Source organism: Brienomyrus brachyistius, chromosome 9 (genome assembly GCF_023856365.1).
Source record: "Brienomyrus brachyistius isolate T26 chromosome 9, BBRACH_0.4, whole genome shotgun sequence".
NCBI lineage: Eukaryota > Metazoa > Chordata > Actinopteri > Osteoglossiformes > Mormyridae > Brienomyrus > Brienomyrus brachyistius.
In genome coordinates, this window is record NC_064541.1 from 24,688,716 (window position 1) to 24,710,583 (window position 21,868).

The window sequence follows — 21,868 nt, forward strand, 5'->3', positions numbered from 1 at the left end:
TTAATAGTCTTAATATGCGCTTTTCACATGTTTACTTGGTAATAATAATGTTAAATATTTGTGGCCCATCACCTTCACGTAGTGGTCAAAAACCCTTTTTTGAGATTGCTTAATGCAAAATGGATTACAAAGAACACCCAGCATTCACGAACTTACCATGCACAGGAAGAACAAATGAACAATACATAAACAAAAACAATGTACCCACAATGTATGTATTATTACAATAAATGAACAGCTATAAGAACATAAATTTACAAACAAGAGGCCATTCGGCCCAGCAAGCTTGTTTGGAGAGAACTCAATAGCTCAGAGTTGTTCAAAACTCTCTCTGGAACCCAGGGTTTTAGCTTGCACTGCACTAACAAGAACACTATTCCATACTCTAACAACACGCTCGGTAAATAAGCGCTTTCTCAAATCCATTTTAAAATGTTCTCCCTCTAATTTCCACCTATGGCCACGTGTTCTAGTATTTAAACTAATATTGAAGTAGCCATTTGGCTGAACAGCATCCAGACCTGTTAGAATCTTATATACCTAGATCACGTCCCCCCTTAGTCTCCTTTGCTCGAGGCTAAACAGATTCAGCTCACCTAACCTCTCCTAAGACATTCCTCTAAGACCAGGAATCATTCTTGTAGCCCAATATTGAACCCTTTCCAAGGCAGCAATGTCCTTTTTAAAAAGGTATGGTGACCAGACCTGCAGACAATATTCCAAGTGGGGTCTTACCAAGGAATCTTAGCATCACCTTCCTTGACTTAAACGCCACACACCTATGTAACCCAACATCCTATTGATCTTCTTAATTGCTTCCCCACACTGGAGAGAGTGGGACATGGAAGCATCACACACATTGAGGTCTGGTCATTGCTGATAGAAACTCATGAAAATATTTAAGGGGTGTACAAAAAGCAAAAACAGCACATAAAAGAATTTAAAACCACAACTACAAAGAGAAGCATGGCAAACAATGTTTTATTATAATTCAATCCAACTGTTATTGCACAAATTTAATAGCAGCGTACCATTCGGTTTAGATGAAGGAGGCAATTCTTCTCACTATTTTACTACCTTTCAGAGTATTCATTTCAGGCTAACCTCAGCAGGGTTATGGGGGTGGAGAGAGGAAGACATCCCCAAGTTTAAAATGAGAAAACAGTCCAGGGATGTCCTCTATACACCTGCCTGTCCATGGGATTTTTAGTTATTTTCTTGTGTAAAGTCAAACGTTTCAGTACTGGCACCCAAAATCAATTCCCTAGGCTTTAATCTAATTTAACAGAGGTGTTATTGCCAAGTCCCATTAAGCAACAGTAGCAGGAGAGAAAGAGTACACACTGTTCCTAGGGATAGTTAGATATGCTACTCCGATTAGAGCTACAAGATCATCCATTCACAAACTAATATACTCAAAACTTAATTTCTCCCCAGTTTGAGGCTGAGAAATTAAGTCTCGGCTCAATAAAGATGGATTGATGGTTTAAGAAGCCAATGAGTAGAGGAAAACTGTCACTTTAATGAACTGAAAATGTTCCTCATAGAAGTCCAGGGTGGGATGGTCCTGGATAAGAGGGGAAAGGAAAGTTAGATCGGTATGTTTGCATTTGATGCTACAAAGGCTCTTATTTTTATACACACCAAACTTTAATATACCTTTTTATTTAATGGAATACCATCCTCTGTATTTGCCAGCTACTCCCAGGAACTAATTTCATCTTCTTATTTCTCCTGCCACACAGAAGGCTCTCCCACCAACTTCTCTAAGGGGTCTTCCCAAGTCGTCTTTGAAAGATCTTTCAGTAGCGGCACCTTCTCAGCCTCCACAGGATTGTCCCCATTTACAGGGAACACCACTATATCATGGCCTTGTCTGGAGATCATCCAAGGCCCATTAGTGACCATAGTATTTATAGGCGGGGCCACAGTGTCAGGTCCTGAATGCAAGAATTCAATCCACAAAGTGGGAATGAGAACACTTGAAAAGAAACTCATTTTAAAAGCAACTCACTTCACTGTGTACTTACGAAATTCTCCACCACACACAGAATCACAGCAGGAACACACAGAGGCTGGCCCATGCAGCTCCACCCAGCTTAAACAAGACAAGTTCAGTCATGACCACACTTCTACAGAGTATACAAGCAAAAAACTATATTTTGTGCAATAAACTCAGCCCCACAGGTTTCTGTACATTTTAACAATGTGGAAAAACTTAATTTTTTTAATTTCTATACAAATAGAAATCTATATTTATACAAAATAAAATAAATATCACGATTTCGCTGAACGCGGGTAATCGCACGGACAGGCAGGCAGGCAAGGATCATGCAGGATGGCCAAAGTCGGGGTAAACTAGGGGTTTATTCCAGGGACGAAGCACGAACTAACATTGATGAAGGACAGGGGACCAAGGCAAGACACGGACTGAAATACAAAGACTGGGCTAACAATCGGACACAGCTGGGTACGATCAGGGAAGCACACGTGGATGATCAGGGGGCGTGGCACAGACGAGGATCGTACGAGCTGGGCGTGACAGTGTGCATTCCTTACCTTTTAGATTTCCTTTTGAAGTTGCATGACTTAGCACTTGAAGTCACAGCTTTCTTCCCAACAGCAATTGAACAATGCAGGTAAAGTTGCTATAAAACCAGAAGTTGTTAAATGACATTCCAATCACATTGAACGTAAAAGTCAAAGAGATTCACCTTTGCAGAAATATTTGGAAAAGCAAATGCATCGATTGTGAATCGCAGGGCATTCATTTTGTAAGAGAGAAACTTGGACCGACTCCTCCTCCTCTTGCTGTCCACCATGCACCTATAATCATAGTGTGTAGTAAGTAAAAATTCACAAGACAGAGACATAGATGAACTATATGTAACATTACCCAAAATTCTTAATAACATCCACTCGAGGCATAGACTCTGGTTTCTTAGACGGTGAAGCATAACAAGAGTTTACAAACACTTGCTCATTTTTGGCAATAAAATTAGTGCTGGCCTCAAAGTATATAGGTTCACCAAGCACAAATCCTTCATTTGCCAGAGGTCTCTCCCAACGTGCTGTGGAAAGGAAGGCGGGGGGAGAGACTCATTAACAAAACTTCCAGCTGAAACTTCCAATTATGCCAAACAATTAGAGAAACACCACAATTACCATTGTAAGTAGTGAGCTTAAATATACGCTTGCTCTTAAGACTCTTGAAGAGAGTGGTTTTGTTTACCTCGGGTAAGTAACCAACCTTGTAGGTGTAGTGAAACCTGAGAAAGAGACAACAATTATTACCCATGTCCTGCTAGATCCTGAAAAAGCCATGCAGAATGTACCTGTTGTAGCGACACTGTATAGACAGTGAAAGTGGCTGAGCTCTCATAACTGGTTCATCAGCTTCAGGGCTATAATGGAGCATGTTTGAATACACCAGGTGCCCATTCATTGCCTGGAAATACAGCATGTACAGCCTGAAACTTTAACAACAGTAACTAAACAAAAATAGTAGTAGTACAATCTCTCACCATTCGCTTAGTTCCACACTCATTAAGACTATAATGGAAGTAATGGTAGTTTTTAGTAGATCGAGTAACACCACAAGTTCCCAGGTACATCATGGACGACACAGACCTAAAGCCTAGCAATTGCTTATTGACACGCACTGAGAGCTTGTTGGAACCACACCACACCTCTACTCCTTTTGGGTTCTGGACAGGAGCCATTGAACCATGCCACAAATTAAATGGAGGAACCAGAAGACGCGTTATACTGCTAGGTATAGGTCTTCTGCCAACAACAGGCCTGAGGAGCTCTACATCTAAAAGAGGAGCCTCTGCTTGCAGAAACACAGGAAGAAAGTGCCACAATCTGGGCAGGGTGCCATTAGTCTCATTGTCCCATGATCCTGGCCTGAGCACCTCAACTGTTGGCACTGTCTCTGAGAGCTGCTGCTCCATGGAAAGGTCACTGTGATTTGGACTACCACTGCCATACACACCTACTCTGGCCTCAACCAACTGGGGTGCACATAAAAAGAGAGTAAAACAACATGCTACTGTGCGAAACAGCAACATTATTTACACCACCATAAGCCAAAGACTAGACAACCAATGTCCCTAACCAACCTATCGCCTATTAAGTATTTCCAAACACATCACAAAAAAACCTATTAATATCTGACACAGGTGCGTCTCAATTTACTATACAATTACAATCACCTGGTGTCGGAAACCCGCTAAAATTTTGTTCGAACTACTGTATTTAACCGAATGAAATAAGTAATTACCGCCGCAATGTCTTTGCATGGGTGAGTATGAAACACTCCGCTGTTTACGCGCTGCAATTGATATAAGGACTTTAGATTTGTTCTTTATTTATTATAATGACTTCATGTAAAGAAACTCCATTAGTAGAAGCAGAACATGAACCCATATTTCAAAAGGGAAACTAACGAGGAAAACATTCCAATAAAAAAAAAAAACATAAAATCATAACTATTTCAAAGAAGACACAATAACCGAGTTCTTATAATAGAGTTAACCTGGGTTCTCCAAGGGGGTATTTTTCGTATGTCGCGTAACACATCCAAGATCAGAGGACTCATCTCTTATCTTCTAATTGTGGATACGTTTTTCCTGCTATTTCGGTTCTCCAAATCACGACAGAATTGGATTAGAAAGGTGACTTTAATCATCTGAGATAATTGCGCACTCCAGCGGTCATTAACTAGGCTACATATACAGACACTTGAAACCATGATCGGCTGTATAAAGTTGCAAAAGCGCAATGCTTCATCCCAGCAAATGATACGCAACATAGGAAACACAGCGTACCAAACAAACGCGGGCAAAACATGACGACGACTAACAAAAAGTGACTAACAAGTACTTGTTAATAAAGATAGCAATATTCATTTTAAGAAATGTCATATAATTTATTAATGAGTCAACGTTTCTCAGCAGTACAGTTTTTTACCGTCTTCATCTCCTGCATCGAAATCTTTCCGCGTCAAGGGTTGTGGGGTTTGTGTATTACCTACTTTCTCCCCAAAAAAAAACTATCCGGCTGCGTTTGCATGTACCGGCATACCCCGTGTGTAATTGTAAATAACCCTTGTATTGTTATAGTTTAGCTGCATTCTCTATTGTGACGCCTGTGTTGCCCGTGTCTTATATGCCCTGTACGATCCTCTCGTGTCTCTATAGTATTGTATAAATTACCCACCGTGAGTGCACTTGACGGTCCAAAGTCTAACAATGTGTTTTACTCTAGTAAGCAGTTGTTTTTGTTCTTTGCTGCTGTCAGGATGTTTCAGTTCGCCTGGGATTTATTATAGAAGTGGGTTCTGGGAAGTGATCTGATTGGTGCAGGTGGAGCGAACTACTCGTCAAAATCATCCGGCAAGTCTGCTCCAGCCTCGTGGACCTCCAGGCAGTGGTGAGACGGTGAAGCAGAAGAGGGTCCCTGCCGGGGAGAAGACATCTGGGGCGGAGATGCTAGTTTGCTGGGCTGCGGCAAGAAGGGGCACCGGCTACGCTGTTACCTGGGAGCCTCCCCCAAGCCCGTCAGTACTATAAAACATTTGTAAATGAGCTAAGTCCTATATTATGCAGTGTATATAATTATATATTAAACTCAGGAGACCATATAGAATCATGGTCAGAAGCAATTATTACAGTCTTACAAAAAGAAGGAAAAGACCCCATGCAACGTAGCAGCTATCGGCCAATAAGCCTCCTATGTGTAGATTACATAATAGAATATTAAAAATGTTTTTGCCTCTTCAAGATGGAAAATGTACAAACTTCCTTTTTGGTATGACTATTTAGCACCAACATTTTATTTTATTTAATTGCATATTTTTTCTTTTACTTGTACCTTAAATTAACGTAATTTTAAATAATGTCGATGAATGTTTGATTATATGGAAATATGAAAAGAAATAAAAGTTAAAAAAATCAAGTGTTCTTTAAAACTCCTTGTGGAAAATTGGAAATTGTTATTGTGTTCATTGAGATATCGATTAAAATCTTACTTTTCAAAGGGGGAGTACTCATTTATACTGAGCACTAGCTGTATGTAGTAATTGACAGGCCTAGACGCGAATATCATTTTTGTAATTCGAATGCAAGGACGTAACACGAATCAACTGAGTCTACGTCAGGGCCCTAACAGGTATAGCTAGCTAGCTGGTAGATCAAAGCTCTCAAACAGGGGGTTTTGTGGGCAATATTGTTTTTTGAATGGTAGTCATATCCCTATATAATGCTAGTTCATACTTCTCCGCATAAGCCCGACACTCGCGTATCCATTCCGCGTATGCGTACATGGAAACGTTCATAGTTCTCCGGTCAAGCCACATACTGTGCACATGAGCACGTGTTTCATTTATGTTTTTATTAATAATGACAATATGAATTATTATTCTCATAGTCCCTGCACACATACCAAGTATCACATACACACGCATTTACATATATGTAACAGTTTTGTTACCATGTAAACAGTCTGTAGGGTTTGCAAACTACCCCAATGCCCGAACAAATGTTGGTATTTAAAGCGGACGCTAACGAATCGATCATGAGTTTGTCCAGAGCTGCACGTACACTGCCACGATGACGTCAAACGCGACCGCTAGTACGCGTATGAAGAAGTATGATACGTAAGGCCTTTAGGTTCGAAACATCTTAAACTTTTCGCCTAGAGGCAGAATTATTTCACACCCACAGACGGAAAAAATACACGCGTAAAGACGGCAATAATTCACACATTAACATTTCATGCCTACAAAAGCGGCAATAATTCCCATGTTAATCTTTCATGCCTTCAGACGATATTTTACCTCTACAGACAGCCATATATCTCCGCATACAGGGGCATTTTGTAATATGTCGATTAAAACAAAATGATCTTTCAAAATAAAAGCACCATTAACGTCTTACCACAAGCACCATAAAAAGTCGAATTCTTCGCTGTTTGCTTATTATCCTGTGTGGCATTTTTATACGTAACCTATGTCAAAAAAAAAAAAAAAAAAACACAAAAGATATTATACTGCATAGACACTCTTCTATGGTAGTTTGTAAATTCTTTCTATACCTTCCTACAGTGAACTATCGGAGAACTGTGTATTTCCCTGGTCAGACTTTGATGTGCTTAGTGCATCTTATGTAAGCTGCCTTACGAATGTATTTTTGTCATTATTTTTATATTTAAATCACTACTTTTTATCTTTTGTTCAATCCTTACCTATTCCACAAGTTCTCTAAATTGACTGACAACCTCCAATACCTTGCACAGTGTATATTCTATCTATCAATGTACACATCAAAATTTGCGGTATGGAAATCGCGAAAATGTTAAAGTACCGCTATTTGAAAGTGTGAATTACTGTCATCTTTACGCGTGGATGCTGGCTCTAGGTGAAAAGTTCAAGAAGTTTTTGCCCTAATGGATTTTCCGAGACCATCTCGGATTTTGGTCGTCCGTGCTGGAAAAACGAATTGTATGAACCAGGCTTAAGGCGACAAAGATACGAAGATTCAATGATGCCCAGAATGATGAGTATTTCAGGAAGGAATTTAATGATCAGAGCCTGGCTTGCAGGATTATCTGAACGCAAAGTAAGTGATGCAAAATAATGGGGATATATTTTCTCTGGAAAAATTGGACATGACGTCAAGTACCTTTTATATGGCGTACTTTATAGAGCTGCAGCCAACGCATTCTTCGTAGTTGATTTTGTGTCGTTTCCGAGACCACCCCGGATTTTTTATTCGTCCATGCTGGAAAAAGGAATTTCATTCTGGGACACAGAATGACCCGGAACCTTTACCTTTCGTCTGTGTGCGTTAATAACGCTCTCATATTCAGTCAGAGGTATAACCGATTAATAGAAAGAAACTATACTGTCTTTTTAAACAATGAAATACGCTCAAGGAATGTACTGTATCTTTAGCTAACCAATTTCATGAAAAGGCACGCACGACACACACTGCATAGTCAGTCGGCATGTTCAAAGCTTCCTTAGTAAAACACAGCTACAATATAAATGGAGCAAAAACGAGAACAATGACCGGCTACAAAATAAAAATCCAGCCAAAAAATAACGTCTTACATCACACAACATGCGATAGGAACTGAATTATATGGTGAAAACAGTGATTGATTCGTAGTTGTTGTATTACCTAGGGTGACTTTATACCGTAAAGGCTGCTTGTTATATTTTACCTAATACTTTTAAAATATAAGGTGGAAGGTATGACGTGGTAGGTCATAACTAATCCAAAAAGCGATTACATTATTGAGTAAGTATTAGTTATCAATGTATTCAAAATACGGGATATTACGCTGTTATGTAGCATTATAATTTTAAAAAGACCTAAACAAACCTTTAGAATGGTATCGCTATGTGCAATATTTTGGTCAATGAATGGGTGTCCAGGAATTCTACAGCAGTGAGGTAGCAACCCTAGCACGTAGTCGAAGAAATTGTGACATTTTTCTGTCTTCCGAAGCCCTCACCACCGCATTACCGTTTCCCCTCGTACCACCTCCCAGAAAGTAATCTGGAGTCGCATGCAACTGTAGCATGTGTTTGCTGCATATGTCGAGTAATGTAATGTTATTTCACTTGCACAACAGTCTGAAATCAAATCAGACAAAGTGTTACGCAAGATGGGTAATTAATGTGTTTTTTATTCGAAAACTGTCGGGTATATCGGATTATAGCCGTCCCCGCGGCGAAATATTCCAAGCATTTGTAAAATTACATAGCAGTACTTACACTCCCTAGTGTTCTTCTTTCTTGAACATCTTAGGCAATTTAATGCATTGCGGAGTTTAACCTTGTATAAACGTCGAAGGCCATAGGTTACATTTTTTTGTTTAATATTTGGCCCGTGGGTACCTTGTCGTACTAGCGTCGTCTCCTAACCTGAAAAATACCCATTTCGGAAAACATCTTGCTTATCACGATTTAACAAGAAACCTAAATGATATCGGTTAAGAACTATCTGGGATGGCGAATATATTTATCATACATATTTGACAGGCCATAAAAAGATAGATTCTCTGCCCCATTCAACGCAACAATTTGTAAAATCGGTGTAGCTTTGCATATCACTTATCTGAATATCAGAATCGCCTAGTTGACGTAAGTCAACAATATAACTGTCCCCGTCTGCCCGTTTTACTACCATACATTCCAATTTTTGTGCTACCGACACAGCTATCTTAAATATACTGTCAGATGGATTGATTGCTCACCAAAACAGATGACTTTCAACTCCGGACTATCGCCCACAGCAGTATTAATCGTTGTCATGCTGATTGAATAAAATGAAAGCTTTTACATGTATAGATGCAGACTGTAGTAGCATTTAGGAAATTGTCTTGTATGTCAGTAAGAAAGACAATATACTTGACAATCACCTGAATGTAGAAAACTAATATGCCAATTTTATTTATAGCTGTAGGTTTTAGAACACTTTGTAGACGTTAAGGTATTTCTGTTATGATAAATGTACAATAAGCTGCTTAAATTTCAGTCTTATTTATATACATACATACATACATATACATTATATATACACATACACACAGCTACGTCAAGTGGTTCAATTAGTTATTCTGACGTATTGAAAAGGTATACATTTTTTTAGGCAAGCTAAGCCGTCAAACTGCCCAAAACTGCTGGAAGATAAATACCAGCCACTATTCAGTGTCTAAATAAGATTGAAGGCTAAAGTCTTTATATACCTACTTCACATTAAAATACCAAGTCCTCCCAAAATATTTACTTATCTGTAAGAAGTAAAACATTCTTTCCCAAGTTTCCTGTGAATAAGTATACTATTAATAATAATGTGATTCATTCAATCACTTACCGTGCATTGACCGTCCCATCCAGTGTTTTCCCCCATTTAACCATATGTGAAAGTAACAATACCTGAAAAAATATTGTCGATGAACACCTTGGACGACGACTTCTGTGAAACTGGTAAACGCAACTCGATGACCAATAAAACATTTCCTCATGCTGGTGTCATGATGCTTAAATGTGTCGTTCACGGGCATACAGGAATATCTATAGGATCGAAAATCAATCTGATACATACAAGAAAATCCCCAATACCAAGTTTCCCCAAAGTGTGCAAAACCATAATCACTGCCTAAGAACATAAATGTTCCTGAGTTTAAGATATACTGTGAGTACCAGATTCAAAAAAGCCTCCTAATGAGAGATGAAAGACACAGTTGGTCCCATTTCTTTTCAGAGCAGTAGCCACGTAAACCAAGCCACCTTGTTATATATAAAAATAGTTTTCACATTTTAGACAAAAGTTGTAGTGCTTTGACATAGTAATATTGGATGGTCTTCAGTCACTGCTCTCCATTACTTTTGACTGTTCACACTCAGCATGTACCCTGAACTATAGAATTGCTAAAATTTCCCCCATCTTAACTGATACTACCACGATTTAACTCATTTAGCTACGTTTCTTTAACAGAAGTAATATAAATGCTAATAAACAGGTGCGCACTCCAGCTGTATTAATTTCATAAAAACAATACCAACTTCCATTCTCCGAACAAGAAGTTTTTTCCCCCAACTGGTAGTAACATTATTATCACAAGGACCATAATTTCACCAAGTCTAACGTAATATAATGGACTCACACCAGAAGGGTTGTTCACTGCTTGCCGTCAGTTGTCCAAGACATGTGGGGGTGGGGAAAGTCTCCCTACAGCTGCACAAGACCTTCAGTTAGGAACACATGCAAATATATCCAGCAACAGCAAGACCCAAAACTGGAACCTCACCTAGATTTCTGCCATAGTCAGACTAATAACTCTCACAAATCCGAGAAGGATTCAAGTGTTTAACCAATGAACACCCATCCCTTCCCCCGAAAGCATTATTGTTGAATGCAGTTTGACGGTGACTGTACTATGGTGGCCACTTTATCATTAATTCCCCTCCCAGTTTATTTCTCCCCTTAAGTTTTGTTTACAAATAATTTAAAACAAGACTGCATTCCTATTATAAACTATATTTTATGCCCAGCTTACCTGCAAAAACAAGAAACAGCAAAACAATATTTCTTTAAATATTAATAAATACATGAGATGCAGTAGCTTATTTTTTCCTTTTTTTCTTAAGCAGGAGGGTTAAAAAGTTTATTAATTTATTTTTATTTATGTATTTATCTGTTTTCTTTAGCAGCAATCCGAACATGGTTGAAAGTGGAGATAGCAGCCAAGAGAGAAGTTTCTTTTTTTTGACTTGATGGCAAACTGCACTCACAGGGGGTTCTGAGGTGGGAGTGGGGTTAAAAAAAAAAGTAAAAAAAAAAAAGAGAACAGAAGAGAGGGAGAAGGGGGTGTTAAGTCAGAGAGTGTAGAGGGTGAGGAGGAGTCAGGGGCATTAACATGTCCTGTAATATTTAAGCCCTCTCCTCCAGCTCAATCCTGTCTCCACAACTTCTCTTCACTCTAACAGAAACAGGGGATGAGAGAAACAGACAGTGAGCGAGATCTGGCTGAGAATAGCCATAGATAATCCAACCCACAGTTTATCTTTCATGTATCTTTTTGTTGTTGAGTCAGGTGTTGAGATGAAGAAAAAACATAACCGAAAAAAGAAAAAAACAGGGAAGCATTTTGGTTTTCCTTCAAGCAAAATGGTTTGTTTTTCATAACCCCCAGTCATATTGTACCCCTTCTCCTAACTTCTGCAAATATTCTTGAAATAGCATCTTTTTTGGTGTGCCCCCCATTGTACTGACATTTGTCATTTAATTTATTCAGTTAGTATGTAAACCAGTTGAAAAAAAGACAAAGAGAAAGGAAAATGGTAACAAAACCTGTGTGTGTATGTATGTGTGTGTGTGTGTGTGTGTGTGTGTAAGGGGGAGAATTACCAGAGTGAGGGGAAATATTTTTTCTGTGTGTGCATATGTGTGTGGATACACGTCCCCACTTTAGGAAAGAAAAATAAATTACATGAATTGTTAAATAAATAACCCACGAAAACCAAACCCTGCGCTTATTTCTGTTCTCTCCCACATTTTCCCTCCTCGTGTAGTGAATTTTAATAAATTAACAATTTACAATTTACGCCTAGAATTCAGAAAAAAAAACTGACATAAAATATAGCGCAGGGGTATTAATCACACTTCTCTCCATTCATTCTTCACAACCTGTTCCAATTCTTAAACTATACCTCTCCCTTCATGGTTTCCATATTCCAAAAACAACCCAAAAACAAATCTCGCTGCGATCCTGTCCTGAAATCACATAAAATTGAATAATAATAATAAAAACATACTTTCTGAAACTTTTGATGCCACCTGTGTAAACCCCCTTTCTCTGCTTCAATAAAAGAAATGGAAAACTGAAAAAGAACCATATTTTCCAAGAACCCTTTCACCACCCTCTGAATCTCACATGCAAAACAAAAACTTCCTTTGATATTTCACAACTTTGTCTGTATATTGGGCTCTGTATGTTTGACCATCTTTTTGTGTTTGTGGGTGTATTTGTCTGCGTGTATTTTCATTATGTTTCATTAAAATTGTATGGCTTTTGGAATTTGTTCAAGATTTATCAAGAGTTGGCCGCATTGGGACCACCCCCTCCACCACTACCACACACACTCATCATGGCCGACTCCTCGGAATCGGGTCGTCCCCCACCACCTATTCCCCTGGGTGGAGGACCCCCGGTTAACATGCTGCCTCCCACCCCAACACTTCCCTGGGGTGGGTTGTTATTGTTGTTACTGCCAGGGTAACATGGGGGAATGTACCCAAGCCCAGAGGCAGCTACCATGCTGTCCTGAGAGGGAGGAGGCTGGGCCAACTGTTGCTGAGAGGCCGTGGGGGGTGGTGGGGGTGGGGGCTGAGGGGCCATGACTGTCCTAGTCCGAAAAGCAGAAAGGCCCAGGTGGAGATTGGAGGAGCCGTATTGAGAGTCCAAGCTCTGGGGTGGCATGATGGAAGACTGACCCAGGTGATGGTGGTGGCTGAGGCTCAGCTCAATGCTGTCCTGCATCTGTGGGGAGGAGACAGGCATCAGTGACTGTGCCGACTGGCAGGGCTGCGACTGGTTCTGTGGCTGGTTCTGCTGCTGCTGCTGCTGCTGACGGAGCTGCCGGCCATTGCTGTGGTGGCTCCCGTAGATGGGATGGGGATGGTGCGGCTCCATCATGCCTCCCATGCCGACCCCAACCCCAGACAGGAAGTGGCGGGAGTGCTGGCTTGCAGCTGGCTTGTGCAGCAGCAGTTGGGGGTAAGGGGGGTCTCCACTGTTGGACAGAGGACCCCCCTCTCCTCCGGGCCAGATGCGCAGCTGCTGCTGAGATGGAGCCTTTGGGGGGGTGGGGGGGAGGAGAATGTTAATGATGCTGCTAGAACAGGTAAGAAATGGTTGTATATCATGTACCATTATGTATACCCAGAACTTATACATTCAGTTACAAAATAAGGACAGACTGTGGGAATTATTTGCAGGGCATATGCTTGTCATTGTGGAAAGGATGCTCACCTGTGGACTCTGCATTTCATAGTCAGTATGAGTGACTGCACTGTTGTAGTACCGGTTGCTGTACCGGTAATTTCTGTTGTCATTGGAAGAACCGCTAGACCCACCTAGGGAGTGGAACAGGAGTTGCATTAGGGCTACTTTACTTAACATAAACAAACAATGTAACCTAATTATTGGATGTGGTTTTAATTGTGCATGTATGAGATTAAAATGTATCCAACATTTCATTTGGTGTGTAATACAAGTAACATTTGATGAAATACAGGTGCCTGAATCTCAGAAGTAAGGCATTTTTTGCTTGTTACTCCGCATGTGATTATTTGCGTGTATCCCGATTTTAATAATGCAGTGGCATTCACTGTTCCCCATTTTTCAGTAGCCGAGGGAATAAAAAAACAACTTCCTTATACACTACCAGTCAACACGTTTTTACCACTTTCCCATTTATTTCAAAAACTGCAGATTTATTATTCTTGTTAAGCTTTGGAAAGTTAAGGGAACAACTATTAATGAAAATATTAGTCAAATGAAAAAAAGATTCCTTCATAACATGGAAAGAATATGTAAATAGTGCATGTCTGACATGCTATAAACTGGTTGTGTGGTAATGGCATAGTCAAATGCTAAGCAGTCCTTTAACTTTAAATGCACTAGTTATCAGTCATCCCATGAAACACAACAGTATTTAATGCCCCTTGTAGAAAAAATGCCTTGAATTTTCTCTGCTGTTACAACTGCTACAGGGGGTTACTTTGATGAATCAAACATATGATATTTTCTTGCTAAAAAAGGTACTCAAACGGCGAACATGCTGTAAATTTATTTATTAGCAAAGACTATTGAGTGTATGAACTTTTAGTAAATGTTGAGTAACATGCAAATGTAGGAAATCTCAGTGTGTGTAAAACTTTTTACTGGCAGTGTAGGCTGTTACAGGAGTATGCCAGAATGGAATGTCAGGAAACAGCCACTACCACATCCCTATCTATGCAGTCTATTTTCCACATCTCATTTCATTTGTCATCTTACTGTGTCTGCTAATATAGATTCATTAAAGGAAGTTTACAGTCATTTGGCCTGGGAAGAAGGTGGCTCATATTTGTGCCTCAAAATTCTAAATCATTCAATTGTCATTCAGAGCTGGTGCAGAAGTTGTACAGAGCTTTTCTAATGCACAAGCTACTGAAAGAAAAGCACTGCAATCACAGTAGGCTGTATGGTTACCGGAGCTGGACACTGAGCTTGTAGTGGAGGTGGAGTGGCTGTGGTCCATGGCGGGGCTAGTAGAGGTGGAGCTGCTGGTGTTCGTGCCCTCGTCAGTGGTCTTCTTGAAGAAATTGTGCTGCAGAGCATAGAAGGGTGTGATGCGGGTCTTAGGGTCATAGTCCAGCATGCGGAGGATCAGGTCTTTGAACTTCAGGTAGTCGCAGGGTGCGTGGCCCTGCTCTCCGGCCCGCCGGCCCCCTGGCCCCCCTGTTTCCACCCCAAGAATCTCATGGAGCCGTCTTGTGGCAGGGGGCTTATACTCCTGAAAAGAGGCGACAAGATGAGGAAGAATTGAGAGAGAGTGAGAAGGTGACAAGAGAAGAAGACATTCTCTAGAAAAATACTACTATGGACGACGAGAGACAGCCGTCCCTTTTTCCATAAGCACTTATCCAACATTCAGAGTTAAATGAGGGAGAGAGAGTCAAACAGTACATGCATTTTCCTGTGTTTTTAAGTTATGCATGTAGTAGAACAAAAATATGGTAGAAATTAGTGAAAATACAAAAACAAGTGAACCTCTCTACATCTTATTTAAATCAGGGTAAGCAGAATCAGTTGGGCAAACAAATAGGCAGTTCAAATGAAAGGTCTGATACATAGGAGCATGTAGGTGACTCTCCAAATACAGGGAAAAAAACATCAGTTTGGTGTTACCCATACAGAAGAAGATAAATGATACAGATACTTAAGGAAACGTTAGAGGAACTCAGGTAGAGTGCAATATTTGCACAACTGTCTGGGGAAGCACCAATCCCGACCGTAACTCTGCTTAAGTGGACATGCTGAAATAACACCAGACGTCATAAGAAAAATCAAATCAAGTAAAAAGCAACCCAAATAATGTTACAAAGTTACAAACCTCCATTCTGATATGGAACACAGATCTTAATTTGCATACAAGCAAGGATAGATATGAAGAAGACTTGTTTAAAACAAATACAGTAACCGTTAATCAGCTGGGGGAAACCATCTGTATTACCTGAAAGCTTTCTACAAGTTTCTTCTCATTAAAGGTAGGGCTGGACTGGGATATAAAATAAATAAATAAATAGATAGATAAAAAAAATCAGTCTTGTACTTCAGGGTGACTATATTTTGGCAAGGTGGGGGAGGGCATGCTAACTATTGCTAAGCAATAGAATTTGTCAGCCCACCGAGAAAATGCTCAGTAAGCCAGATGGCCAGACCAGCTCTGAATAAGAGGGTCCAAAAATTACCTGTAAGGTCACAATTCAATAATAAAAAAAAAACAAAAAAGGCAAAAGTACCCATGGCTTCAACAGTATAAAAAAATCAGCATGTCAACCAGAATTAATGCAACATCTGGCCATCAGAAATAAAGCTGGACCAAAAGTGAATACAGCCCAGGGAGCACATGTCAATGGCCAGATCATAAGGCAGGTCAACAATACTGAATCTGAAAAATGCAAGCAGATCTACCAGTCCCAGGAAGAAACTTTGTGTTTAGGCTTGACCAACTCAGGGTTAACACCCTAAATCCAATTAAGATCCTCTCATAAGAAGTTTGTCAAATAACCTTCAAACCTCACTAAGTTGGCAAAGTTATTTAAGAGGAAATGTGCAAGAATTCTTCAAAGATAAGACAGATTAGAAGCTATGACACTTTAACAAGTCAACACTACTAGGTTGATTGAAAGTGTTGATATTTTTTACATTAGTATATCTGAGCTTGTTAAGTCAGTTTAATTTGTTAAACAATGAAAATCACATTTCTATCACAAGTACCTTATTTAGAATATCTTTATCCAAAGTTCAATTCAAATGTAATAGGTTATTTTCCCATATTATGTGAAAACAATGGCAATTCTCTGCAATACCTGGCACCACAAATCGAGGTTTGGTCAGAAAGTTTGAGCAAACAAGATTTCATAAACTTTGAACCAAGTGGACCAAATCGACATCTACCATCATGTACCTACATACCTTAAATCAAGTCATTCTTAAGAGGTTGGTATTACCTAGCAAATATGTTTTTCTCTGTGTGCTAATGATAGATTTCCCTATGAGGGTACTATTACCTGTAAAATGCTCATCAATCATTCATTCATGCACATGTGGATGTGGATTTCATTATATTTTTGAGATCCAAATAAAATATGTAAAATGTGTGTTATTTTATCATTTAGATAAAGTGTGCAATTAACAACTTCATTTGAAACTGACAATGCAAGACCAAGCTACTGGAACCCAGCCAGTTATTGTAACACAGGATGGCTGGTCACTACGTCACCATCCCAGCTTTATTAGTCTTCTTGGGCACAATCTCCATACGACAAAGCCTTCTACTTAAGATTATTTTCTCATTTTTCCCATAACATCTCTTCTTTCCAAGAAAGTGTTGCTTATTCAATTACCTTTTTGTTATTACCATAGAGATAGTACAGGCATACATACAGTGTTGGGTTACATAGTCATTATTAGGGTCAAACAAACACATTTGAAAGGACAAATGCTGCTCATAGATAAAGAGGCAGAATGACTAATGGTAATGGTTTAACATCTTGTTTGTTTCAACTAGTGCATTACTGTAATCTTACAGAAGAACAGCAGCTACCATAGGTATTACTGAACTTACGTTTAAATATACAATAAAATCCCATTATAGTAGACTCGCTATAATGGACAAGGTCCTGGCAGTGCGCCTTTAAGAACATGCAGAAAAAGCATCGGATACAGTGCACTCGCATATAATGGAATTTCGGACAAAAATTTGGTTCCCTGGGCCGCTTTTAGTTGTAGTTTTGTTCGGCTATAACGGACATGCAGGCTCCGCCTACAAGGTGTGTGGCATGCTAGTGATATCCAGCGCAGATACGTAGTCAAGGTTATTAATAGTCACACATCTGGTCAGGTAAAGTTGGATTCCTACATGTACAATATAATAATCTATTATATATGCTGGGGTGTGGAATGGTGCCTTGTAATTGTGTTCTGGGCATACTCTGGATATAACGAACCTTGGATATAACAGACTGTTTTGCCAGGTCACTTGAAGTCTGTTATAACTGGATTTTACTGTATATACAGCCTGTGTTAGAGAGGCTACTCCAGTATACTATACTTCACAGGTTGTTGCTGCATTACAGGTCAATAACTGGTGAATAACCGGTTAAGAGGTAAAACTCCAAATAGACCAGCAGTTGAAATGATCAATGCAGAATTTAAGGCGCTAACTATGAAACTGCGCTGTTGGCAAACTCACACTCTCCCTACTATCAGGGATGACAAAATTTGAGAATTAATAGTGATAATCAGAGCCAATGCCAAAAAAGAAGGCAGAGATTTACTCACGCAAGCCGAAGGATAAAGTACCTTCTTTATGTCCTTGTTCTTCTTGACGGTCCAGAGGCCGTCAGACAGCTTGTCAAAATATTTCCGTGCTTTGGGGGCCTGGTCTAGCATGTGGTTGGGGGGGACACCCAACACCTCAACTATTTTATTCATCTGATCCACCTGTTGTGGGAAAGGAGCAATGTTTGTTAGGCTGTGGTAACCAAATAGTAAAGGTGCCAATGAAAAGCTTTCACCAGTCAATGGTTATTTTTTAGTTTGCTGGCTGAACATTCATTGACATCACAACATTACCAATGCATTAACAACAAATGGGCATAACGTTTAGCCAATGCCAAACCTTTAGTCAAAGAATCTTTACATACTAAAACCATGAAATGACTAGCAGATAAGCATAGTGTCGCTGGTGTACCTCATTGGAACCACTGAAGAGAGGCTCCCCTGTGTGCATCTCAACCAGAATGCAGCCCAGGGACCACATGTCAATGGCCAGATCATAAGGCATGCCAAGCAGTACCTCCGGAGATCGGTAGAACCTACTTTGGATGTACTGGTAGATCTGAGGAAACAGAAGGGTTAGCTGATTACATATCAAGGAAGATGTAGGGCGTAAGTACAGTGCTAAATGTCAGTGGTGGATATATGCATCTATTACTCACTAGATGGCAGCAACGACTGTATCTAATAGTAAGTAGAAGTACAGCTGAAAGCCTTGTATTCTCTATCACATGTTCTATCACAAAGCTCATTTCTAATGGTGTACAAGACATGTAAGAGCAGAAAAATTCCACACAAACCCTTTTTCTATATCCAACTACCGAAAAAAAAAAAAAATTCTTTATAAAATAATAATAAATAAAAAATACTCCAGGCATGCTAGATAAATGGCTGATCCAGTGTGTCTACAAGATAGGATATGTGAAAAGGAAAGAATTTCTAAATTTCAAATGACAAATAAAGAATCAGTAACTAACATGACTTGTGTAGTTTGTTTAGAAATACAACGCAGTGAATTGCATTAATCCCTTAGTTAAAACTTCTGCTGTATTCCTTCCCCATAGTTACTTTTCTACCAGGCAATTATTTGTCTTTAATGAATCACTATACAGCTATAGGGGGCGGCATGGTGGTGCAGTGGTTAGCACTCTTGCCTCACACCTCTGGGACCCGGGTTCGAGTCTCGGCCTGGGTCACGTGTGTGAAGTTTGCATGTTCTCCCCATGTCGTCGTGGGGTTTCCTCCGGGTACTCCGGTTTCCCCCCACAGTCCAAAAACATGCTGAGGCTAATTGGAGTTGCTAAATTGCCCATAGGAGTGCTTGTGTGAGTGAATGGTGTGTGAGTGTGCCCTACGATGGGCTGGCCCCCCATCCTGGGTTGTTCCCTGCCTCATGCCCATTGCTTCTGGGATAGGCTCCGGACCCCCTGCGACCCAGCAGGATAAGCGGTTTGGAGGATGGATGGATTAATTAGCCTTATTAAAGTTAGCTATACTGTCCTTCTTTAGGATTTGCCATCTTGTTGGGGCTTGACCAACAAGCCCTTGACCAAGCCTTCAGTGTTGCTCCGAGCATGCTCACCCGTTGACCCAGCTGGCAGGAGCTTCCAAAATCCACAATTTTGATGGCACTCCTTTTAGGATTGCAGAGGAGGATGTTCTCAGGCTTTAGATCGCAGTGTATGATGCTAAGCTCTGGTGTGGCCAAGAACAACAAGGCTGTGCACAACTGCTGAGCAAACTTGCGCGTCAGATTGAGCGAAACACCACGGAAATTGGTGTTGCGCAGGAGGTCGTACAGATTGTAGGACAGAAGCTCAAACACCAGGCAAAGGTGGTTCCGAAACATGAAGTGTCTCTTCAGGTGCACTGTAAAAAAACAGAAAGAGTAAATATTTAAGGTACAATGCATATGATCTATGTCTGAAGTGACATTATTAAACGCATGTTCTTAAGAAAATTATGTACAGGCACCATTCTGTAGCCATACCAAAAGATTAATTCAATAAGTTCTCACAAAAATTTGTATTCTCAGAATATAAGATACTAAAAAATGAAGATTTTATACGCTCCCCCCATCGGTGAAATGAAATGAGCAGGAAACTGACCAATGTAGTACTTCATCTCCGTGTCATGTTTGTTCATGAGCTCCAGCAAGCGCAGCTCAATCTGAGCTTGGTTCAGGAAGGCTTTTTTGTTTTTGATGATCTTGATGGCTACCCACTCTTGCTCATGGTGGTCATAGGCTTTTACCACCTGAACCAAGAACACCACACACACACACACACACACACACACACACACACAAAACACACATAGGAGTTAGGCATGCGATGCACCACAACATTTATAGCAAACCATGTGAGCCTTCCTCTCTGCTTAATCAATCTCTATTCCTGTAACCTATAGTTCCCCAACTCACTCTCCAACCTCCATATGGACAGAAAATCACCTGTCCATCTGTAAACCAGCATGCCCCAGCATCATAATAATACTGTCACTTTGCCACAATTGACAACAGTCAAAGAACATTGTAAAGAGACACAGGAAAATCCTTTTAAAATCCATAGGTAGAAGAGAATTTATCTTTCATTAAGATCCATTAATCACCAAATATTATTCCTTTTATGCCAGACAAAAGTGCCCCATCCTTGCTCTTACCTGTCCAAAGGAGCCCTTGCCAATGAGTGAGTCAATCTCGTAACGGTCCAACCACTTCTCCCCATTCTTGACAATGTAGTCATAATTGTCATCATCATAACCATCATTGTACACCTTGCGCTCCTTTTTAGTGCTGGAATCCTCAGGGGGAACCTGCTGGGCACGTCGCTTTTTCTTTGTATAATACACCTACAGAAAAAGGGAGCGAACACCGATATCTACTCTGATGGCTGAAACAAAGGCCAACCAGAATGGTTTAACAGTTGTGCACAGTACACACATACATATACATACACACATACACACACACATACACACACACACACACACATACATATGTATGCACTGTGCACAACTGCTAAATATATATACACACAGACACACATATGATACACATAAATATGTACACACGCAGCATCATTTGCCGTTTCTTACCTCATTGATGTGCTTATATGTCTTGATGAGATCAACCGACAGTTTTCGCAGTGGTGCACTAGCTGGATCTCGGAAGCTTGGGGGGATCCTCCTCTGCAGAATGGTCATGTCTGACAGCACCTGCAGGGAACATGAAACAAAATTACGTAAAATCAGAGAGCACAGAAGATTGTGAAGCAGTTGTCGGGGAGGAATCTGGGGGTCTTTGCCTGCAGGAGGGAGTGTCCCCCATGGTAAGTTTGGCCAGTGGAAGGGGGGGGGGTTTGTTGGTGACTACTGTTGAAAAGGGATAGTGCTTAGTTCTGCGCTAAGAAGTATTTGGCTTCATTGTGAGACTTCACAAATGTAGGCTGCACTTACAGCTCTGTGGAGATGATCATAGATAAATGAGGGGTCACCTCATGCTCAAATAGGAAAACTCCAAGCCTCTAGCTTGACAAGAGGGCAGGCAGCAGGTCTGGCACACAGGAGTCGGCTGATACCTGCTGCTGTTCGGCCATGGAGTGGATGTTGCTAAAGGAGGGGTGGCTGTGCTGGCTCGACATGGTTGGCTCAGCGGGGGAGAAGCCCAAGGCTGCAGGCTGGCAGAGGGAGGAGGAGTGGGGCTTGCATCCTGAGCTGCTTCCACCTGCACGGGACCAGAAGA

The 21,868-nt window shown here is 40.5% G+C and overlaps 1 protein-coding gene across 8 annotated transcripts in view; it reads right to left on the reverse strand.

The window, feature by feature from the left end:
• Window positions 1-963: 963 nt before the first annotated feature.
• LOC125748282 (dual specificity tyrosine-phosphorylation-regulated kinase 1B-like) overlaps window positions 964-21,868 on the reverse strand; it is a 54,625-nt gene continuing 33,720 nt past the window's right edge. For 3 of the 8 annotated variants that reach the window (XM_049024232.1, XM_049024231.1, XM_049024226.1), the window contains exons 2-19: window positions 21,705-21,850; window positions 21,223-21,342; window positions 20,788-20,976; window positions 20,235-20,382; window positions 19,709-19,995; window positions 18,542-18,688; window positions 18,130-18,291; window positions 14,773-15,076; window positions 13,549-13,652; window positions 5,224-13,371; window positions 3,336-3,448; window positions 3,166-3,269; window positions 2,897-3,071; window positions 2,715-2,826; window positions 2,560-2,648; window positions 2,031-2,098; window positions 1,660-1,940; window positions 964-1,567 (exon numbers count right to left, since the gene is read on the reverse strand). In XM_049024232.1, coding sequence (XP_048880189.1) covers window positions 12,610-13,371; window positions 13,549-13,652; window positions 14,773-15,076; window positions 18,130-18,291; window positions 18,542-18,688; window positions 19,709-19,995; window positions 20,235-20,382; window positions 20,788-20,976; window positions 21,223-21,342; window positions 21,705-21,767 — 2,286 coding nt within the window. In that variant the 5' untranslated portion in view covers window positions 21,768-21,850 and the 3' untranslated portion in view covers window positions 964-1,567; window positions 1,660-1,940; window positions 2,031-2,098; ... (4 more) ...; window positions 3,336-3,448; window positions 5,224-12,609. The remainder of the gene's footprint in view (window positions 1,568-1,659; window positions 1,941-2,030; window positions 2,099-2,559; window positions 2,649-2,714; window positions 2,827-2,896; window positions 3,072-3,165; window positions 3,270-3,335; window positions 3,449-5,223; window positions 13,372-13,548; window positions 13,653-14,772; window positions 15,077-18,129; window positions 18,292-18,541; window positions 18,689-19,708; window positions 19,996-20,234; window positions 20,383-20,787; window positions 20,977-21,222; window positions 21,343-21,704; window positions 21,851-21,868) is intronic. The other 5 variants (XM_049024233.1, XM_049024230.1, XM_049024228.1 and 2 more) reach the window with 5 other exon arrangements.